This window comes from Hyposmocoma kahamanoa, unplaced genomic scaffold, assembly GCF_003589595.1.
Source record: "Hyposmocoma kahamanoa isolate Upper Pololo Valley unplaced genomic scaffold, ASM358959v1 66, whole genome shotgun sequence".
Classification (NCBI taxonomy): domain Eukaryota; kingdom Metazoa; phylum Arthropoda; class Insecta; order Lepidoptera; family Cosmopterigidae; genus Hyposmocoma; species Hyposmocoma kahamanoa.
The window spans coordinates 21,912,690-21,920,714 of NW_020653854.1; the positions used below are offsets into that span (position 1 = coordinate 21,912,690).

Genomic DNA, 8,025 nt, shown 5'->3' on the forward strand with positions numbered 1-8,025 from the left:
TGTATCTGATGTCATGGTGGTGAATAAAGCTTTTTATCTATCTATCTATTTAGGGAAAAACTGCTAGACAATCACACCAAAAAAGAATGGCAAACTCCCATATAAATTTTTGTTGACATGATTTGTATGCATCTGTTTATGAAAAATATGTGAAATATAGAGTTGAAATTCCTCAACAAATTTTGTTTTGGGTTTACTATTCTGAGAAGTCTGGAATTAATTATATTCCAGTTTGAAGTTCTGAAGATTATGTGTTACGTAATTGAACAAAATATGTTTGTTGTATTATTATGTCAAAATAAACTACAAACACAATTAATAGAAGCTGAATGGTGTCGTGGGTTTATGACGTGACGAAAGTTCAGAGGAAATTCTTTTTTATACTGGTCATGGTCAATGGTCAAAAGGCATGAAGTGAAATCATAACAAAAAAACTGAGTTAATTAATACTTATCGTAGACTACTGCGCTGGAAACTGGGACACAAATAATTTTTTTGTGAAACATGCCGTCTATCCCTGATTTCGGGAACTATTTGTGAGTTTTTACCATTTCTTCACGTGGCATTTTGGAGAAGGAATTATCTACTTTATTTTTTGTTATAAAGTAGTTAATCTCTTATTACGTGAACTAACTTAATGTGGACCATATCCATCCTAGGTACTGAAATTCTTTTTTTGGCGGCTAGATGTCGCTCAACGTTAAGAAACTAAGATACTGACAGTTGTAGATATCAATCCGGTTACGTACTAATTAGTCATTAGTTTCTTTTAATTTCATAATTTTATTTCCAGACTTAGATAGGCCGTTTTTATAATTTGAAAAATCTATTGGTTTTATTTTATTTAAATTTGTTATTAAAACATTTGAAGACGCCAACGAATTCTTTAACTATGATTTTGCCATTGTTCTTTCTGGTCTCAAATTAGGGAATTTCCTGTACTATGAATACCAGAATAATGATAACTCCGAGGGCAATACCAAAAATAGCCCGACAAGAACCAATTTACAAATGTTCACTTCCTAAATTTAACGAGTTCGATCCCACCACGGGTGAGTTACAGGGCTCGTTTACATCTACTGTACTACGGTTTTGGAAAAGGGTGACATGTTTTCTATATGGGTTACATGGAAAAAAGATTAATTTAAATTTATACCGTATTTCTACATCATCGTCAACCCATTTATGCGTACCACTACTGAGTACGGGTCTCCTCTTAGGCGAGTGGTTAGATCACATAGTCTGCCACGCTGGCTTAATGCTGGTCGAGGACTTTATACGTTTTCCGATGGTTGCGAACCTTCTTCGACGTGCATGTTTCCTTCACCGAAAAACTCATGGTAAATTTCAAATTGAACTTCGCACATAGATATTTTCCGAAAAATTCGCAGGTGCGAGTCCGGATTCGAACCAGTAAGCTACCACGGCATTTTTTCACGTACATATAAAGTTCATAAGTTGGCCAGCATTTTTAAGAATTTTTTATGAAAACATATTGACTATTTATTTAAGTTCATTTGATGTTACGTATGATATGAGATGAAAATGAAACAACAAAAATTTGTTATTGATTTACATTTTATTGTTTTAAATTACAATGTTTCAAAATAGTGATTGAAGCTTTTGTACGACTTTCTGATAATACTGAGTAGCTTGTGCTCGTGACGTCAATATTGCGAAGAAATATATTGAAGTACTTAAGTATATTTTGTTTCAATTAGTTCAGTTGAGTGATTAGTGGCGTTGTTCCTCTTTATATGGTCTAAATAATCGTTAACGTATTTTAAACTAAAGTCAATCTACTATAGTCTTTATGTTAAGGACAGTTTTAAGCCTAGAGTTATTATGATTTTATGAGGTCAATAGCTGTTGAATAGTTTTAAGCCTTTTCGATTTCGTTTACACAAGTTGCCTAAAGAAACCGTTATATATTGCGACTAAGTTCGGGATATTGAAAAGAAAACATCACTCGAACCAATATCCGTTCATATAGTTTTCTGCGGCATGCTCATCTTCCTCGGGAATCTCTGGTTTAGCCATGAAGAAATGCTGAGAATTAGCTTCAGTAATGGGAGCCTCTTCAAGAAGGTCACTATTGTCTAGCACTGCTGGATTCTGTGCATATCTAGTTACTACGGCATCAGGAGCTGAGGCATCTGTGTAGTACAGTGTTAGAATTAACCCTTCGTGTCTGGGATCCACGTTGCCATTGAAAATGTAGTCATGAAAATTCCGTGATATATACTTTCCGACGGAGCCCACTTTGCAATAGCTATTCTGCCTGAAGCACTCAAAATTGAATGCCCTATCGTTTTTCAGTTCGTCAAAGAGCCTGCCGCATTCGTTGACTCGGATGGAAATGTCCTTTAGAGATGAACCGGGTTCCCCGAAACTCTGCAAATTTTATTACAAATTAATATCAAAAACTGGTATTATTCTTGCAACGCATGAAAAAAATATTCAGACAAAAATCGGTAAATATACAGGAAAGCTGCCAATCTCTTTCAGAAAATAGAAGACGCCAGATTCTAGTTATCGACTCTTGATGAGATCATAGTAATATTTCTTAATATTTAAAGTTGAATGAAATATATTGAAAACAGTTTCTAACGTTTATTTACTTTAGATCAACTTAAAAGTATTCAAAATTGCATTATTAAAGTAACTTTCGAGTTAAAAAAACGGAAATAAAAAAAATCCGATGCATGGCAGTGTACCTACTCTAAAAAGTCAATAAAGTCATCATTCGACTTTTCGTGATATATGAATATATAGCGACAGCCGACCGTCTCCAGCTATTTGGAATTGACCTGTTGTCCAATCTGAACTTCGGCAAATACACTGAATCTATGGCCAAAAATGCAGCAAGGAAGTTTAGGATTCTTTCCAAAGTGAGACGTCACTTCACACCGGGACAGTTGCTTCAGCTATACCAAGCACAACTGCGGCCGTGGATGGAGTATTGCTGCTACTGATAGGATGGCTCTGCTAAATACCAAATGGCCACCTTGGACTCAATCGACAAGCGTGACAACAGTCGTATAGGTGACTCGGATTTAGTAGAGACAAAGCAGAGCCTTGAACAACGTCGTAAAGTAGCCTGCCTATCGGTATTATACAGGATATATTACGGAGAGTGTGCGACGGAATTTCATGTTTTGATTCCGCTTTCACCTTTCCATAACCGGGACTAGCCGTGGGCTGGAGTTTCATCCCTATATTGCGGATATACCCAGGATTCTCACAAAGTGTTTTGCTTCCACATTTATCCGCTCACGCGATGCGCTCATCCTACCGCAAGATGGCGGCTATTTGGTTTCGCAAATTAGAAAAAGGTTCAGTTTAAATACAAGTTTTTATAAATAAAAATTATTATTCTGCATTGCTAAATAAATATCCTCCGTACTACAACAAAAACATCTCAAATAAAATGCAGTAATACACCGCAAATCCTGCACTTAAAAAGCACTAATGAAATTTTTGGTGTACTTGGGTAAATATGATAATATTTCGTTTGAGTGGTTCTAACGTTTACCATGAAATTACTCCTTAAAGTATAGTTTATAAACATTTATATTCAGGGTAAACTTAAAAAACGCTACTTACGGTATGTTTTCAATAAATAAACACCGAAATCACCAGCCTAAACAATAACACACACGATTGTCGTGACGTATTTTTGAAGTTGTTTATTTTTTTTAAATGACAGACCCAGGCATTAAAAACTTTATGGTTTGCTAGAGTAGTTACCGAAATAGCAATTAGTATTAGTTCTTTTACCTGTTATAACTTCGATATCCGATAAATCGGTATAAAATCATCACCGGCACCTCTAGGTGTGGTTTGCGTCTACGGCTGCATGTATCGCGTGAGCGGTTATATGGCGAGCGGCTCCGAACGCTACAACTTGGACTTTTTTAAGGCGAGAGAGAATAGGTATTATTTAGGTTTGCACGCTTTATCGTCGACCTCAATTTAATGAGCCCAAACCCGATAGCTCTACTGCGAGTAGGTGAAGAGTCGGGTAGTAATGTAAGATAACACAGTGAATAAAAAACAAAAGAAAATCAAACAAAAAATGCACCAAAATAGCCGAAAAGGTCAGCCAGCTCAGCTTTATACTAGGTAGAGTCTCAGCGCTGGTTTTCAGCTGGATCCTGAGAAGAGGCTTTAAATATTTAACACCCACAGGACAATTACAAAGCGACTATGCTATTTATTACGACGATGTACCGTGGCGTTGTATAAACACCGAGTACTATTGGTTAACGGGACTCAATTCTCCTCTGTTCCACTTTGGTGAATTGTTAAAATTGTTTATTCAGTTTAGGAAATAATGAAACACAGAAAACATGCCACAAACTATTCGAACACCGGTATTACTACAAAACAAAGAATAACTTTGTGTTAAAATTCACACAGAAGTGCAAATTGTGCAAATAAATTTTTGACGCACCTTGAATAATACATTACGTATCATTAAATAAAAATTTACCTGTATGTTAGCGAGAGTCACCAAGTAACCAAGAATATTCATTTTGTATCGCTTATATAATTTTGACGATTAAAAATATTCTTGAAATATAATGACGCGCTCTCGTCAGCAGCCTAGAACACTTTGTAGCTGGAATACTCGGCTCTGTATTTATAATTCGTATTCGACGAACGACGTTGACAAATTTCGGAAAGGTACGTACATTACTTAGAAATGTTTTGTGAGAATGTTAATAAGTTGGAACAATCACTCGTTATTATCATGATAATGCCCACTACAATACTAGCCACTACACAGGCAGTTTTCGCGATTGCTGTTTCACGTTTGCCACTCAGATTTCAATGACATTTGACTATCCGTTGTGATTGAATTTGACACGTTTATCAAAATTAAAAGACTTGCAAACATGTGCCACTAATTCATTTCAGTTTGGCTAAATATAAATCTTAATGTACTAATCGGGAACAATGATGATTTCTGTCTTATATTTTATGACGTATCACGTTGACGAACACTTAGTAAAACTGTCAGAGCACTGTACGACGTTTTTACCAACTGAAAAGTGAATAAAGAGCGTTAATTTACACGTTAACATACTAAACTAGATGGTAATTGAGATGACTGTAAATTTTAGTAACTTCAGTGAACACGGAGCTATATGCTCAATTTCATCATTTGTGAGTATAGCATGGTATATAGAAATAAATGAAGTTAATAAGATATGAATAAAGTTTTAAATTGCTACTGCGTTTCTTGTTCGAATAAGACAAAAATAATTGAACTTACTGTTGTATATGATATCAATGAAAGATCGTAAATTCCTCCAGCGGAAAAAACAGGAGCCTTAAAAGCTCTAGCCACTATGATCATAAGACTTGCGCGCACGCCAGGTAATGCCACCACACCACGCTCCCAACCCGATAAATAAACAGAATCTCCGATTCGCTGACTCTACATAAATAGTATAAATGACATGAATAGACGGTATTTATGAATGAATAAATTATAATGGACACAATACATTATAATGGACATAATAATTAATAATAAAATTCTTCCCAAGAAAAACCGAACAAGTAAAGTTACAACAGAAGGAAGAAATTTAATAATGACTTAGATACCGCGATTAAACATTACAAATCTGACCTGCATTTTGATTTCATCGCACCAATTGCACAGGATGTACAATATGAACATGTTATAAGCTAAATAGAGGAGGTTCATTACCGTCTTGATAATACTTTTATTTAAAGCCTGCAAGAAAACGGAATGACAATATATTCAACGAAAATGAACAAATAGTATTAAGAATAAGAGCTACTTTTACCGCCGACGATTGGTAAGCAGCCAAACTCATGAGAATTCCACTTGCAAGAAATTGTCCTAGCATTGGAGCACTTAGTGCCTGCTTTAGCTCCTGTGTGTGGCTGAAATTTTCAATACAAACATTCAATGACGATAACTTTAAGATAAACTGTATGACGTTTGTAAAAAATAAAGTACATACACTAAAATAATTTTATGCTGTTTTACTAATTTTCTCAATCTAGAATAATAAATTTCTTGAAATTTTTCATTTGCAAACAATTTTACATCGTCTAAATCTGTGAACAAAATGTTGGCTATCATCAAGCATTGCACAATGTAATCTTACGGACTTCATGTTACATGATGGAATAAAAATATGACTAAATTATTATACCTGAAAATCCTTCGCTACAGTCAGTTATGATATTCTCAAAACAGTCACAAAGAACTGCATACTGGCACACTAGAGGTATAAGTTGGGCTTGCATGATAAGGTCGTTAACAACTACGAAATAGGAAATGTAATTGAATGTAAACAGAACGAGGCAGTAGGCGACGATGTACCGTTCGGTAGTCCGCACTGACGTGTCATAAGGAAACCGTACTGTAGCTGGGTAGTTGTACTCTATATCATCTGTTAGGGGGTGGACGTACCTGTAAATAAACAAGAAGAAGATTTCGAAGCTTTACAAAAGAGAAGTGTAAATTAATAAGAATTTTCACAGAACAAGGATACCAGACTGACTAAACAGAAAATTGACGCAAATGTTGATAATAATAAGAATATTTAGTTTTAGGTTCTTACAACATAAGTGGAGAGGAAAGCCAAAAACAGATTGATGGATTGTGTGAAAGATGACATGGATAAGAAAGGTGTGAATATGGAAAAGGCGGCTGTTAGGGGAGAGTGGTAGAGAAATACATGTTGTGCCGATCCCACCTAGCGTTATTACAATGGCGCTGGCAGTACAAAGATCTCGTAACAAACACACAGAGAAACTCGCAAGATCTTCTGACTAGGGCTGTAGCTCAGTTGGTTAAGAACAGTTTTAGTTTAGAAAATTACCTAGTATTTAATGTAACATAATGAATGAATAATTAACTAGAATAGATATACATATATGTAATTGAAAAGAACCTTGTCTTACTAAGAAGCTGATGCCCAGGTTGTCAAGTCTTTAGAATAAGTATAAATTGTATATTAAAGGAGAAATAAAAAAAACCTATGTCAGAATAGCTTAGCAGACGACTTACTTAGCCTAAAACAAAACAATAAGAAACACGAGAATAGCGAATAATAAATTGAATAATCTCAGTACAGAGTACTAAAAAAGCCGACCTCAAAAATTACCAAGTTTTAGTGAAATCGGTTACCGGAAAGTGAGTAAGCCCGGATTCATCCCCTAGTTCGCCACTATACGAGACTTGGCACAGGAGATAATAAAAATCGGTTCTCACTCTCAAAGTATATTGCGAGAGAAAAACGTCTTGAATTGGAGAATAGCAAAATCAACCATTAAAATAGTTGCCCCTTACAATAAAATTTAGGCGCTATTATAAAAATGAACAGCCACCCTTAGAGGTGGATAATTTTCGTCAACATTAAATGGGACACTATGGAGGTACCCTGTTTCGAACATAAAAAGAATCATGAAAATCCGTTCACAAATACCGGAGTTATCGCGTAACATACATACAAAAAAAAACAAAAAGAAATATACAGTCAAATTGAGAACCTTCTCCTTTTTTTAAAGTCGGTTAAAAACTGCATACAAACTCCATTTAAACGAAAACAAATAACTAAAATTAACTTTTAGCAAACGGGAAAATACAAGAGATTCCGTAATCATCAATTCTATAATATTAAACTAAATGGCTAACCACTTGCATGTAATAGTCCAAATTGCAGTAATTATACTATATTGTAGTATCCAGTAATACCTATTAAAAAGGGGAAAAATAAAGGTTCCGAAAAACAAATGATATTGCAACGAACTAAGGCTATTTGTAATACTGAATAGGGAGTGTTAAAGTGAGTTACTGAAAAATAAACTCAGAATGTACCCACAAAATTAATCGTATTTAGGAAGTGATCAAGAACTGTAATCGCAACTGTCCGGAAAAAAACTGTACTTCCGAATAATATTCCAAACTTCGAAAACAAAAACTAATTTACCGATGTATGTTTTGTGTTGTCACTTAATGGTCTAACAAGCACCAAA

At 35.0% G+C, this 8,025-nt stretch overlaps 2 protein-coding genes across 2 annotated transcripts in view; both read right to left on the reverse strand.

Moving 5' to 3' along the window:
- Positions 1 to 1,624: 1,624 nt before the first annotated feature.
- Positions 1,625 to 4,656, reverse strand: LOC113231654. The gene is made up of 2 exons (XM_026466082.1): positions 4,496 to 4,656; positions 1,625 to 2,394 (listed from the first exon to the last, which is right to left on the reverse strand). The coding sequence occupies exons 1-2, from the start codon at positions 4,535 to 4,537 to the stop codon at positions 1,966 to 1,968; spliced, it is 471 nt and encodes a 156-aa protein (XP_026321867.1). The 5' UTR covers positions 4,538 to 4,656; the 3' UTR covers positions 1,625 to 1,965.
- A 291-nt stretch (positions 4,657 to 4,947) lies between these two features.
- The window catches only part of LOC113232059, a 16,104-nt gene continuing 13,026 nt past the window's right edge, over positions 4,948 to 8,025 (reverse strand). The window contains exons 2-8 of the mRNA XM_026466684.1: positions 6,990 to 7,040; positions 6,198 to 6,457; positions 6,003 to 6,099; positions 5,823 to 5,922; positions 5,642 to 5,749; positions 5,282 to 5,446; positions 4,948 to 5,050 (exon numbers count right to left, since the gene is read on the reverse strand). Coding sequence (XP_026322469.1) covers positions 4,985 to 5,050; positions 5,282 to 5,446; positions 5,642 to 5,749; positions 5,823 to 5,922; positions 6,003 to 6,099; positions 6,198 to 6,457; positions 6,990 to 7,040 — 847 coding nt within the window. The 3' untranslated portion in view covers positions 4,948 to 4,984. The remainder of the gene's footprint in view (positions 5,051 to 5,281; positions 5,447 to 5,641; positions 5,750 to 5,822; positions 5,923 to 6,002; positions 6,100 to 6,197; positions 6,458 to 6,989; positions 7,041 to 8,025) is intronic.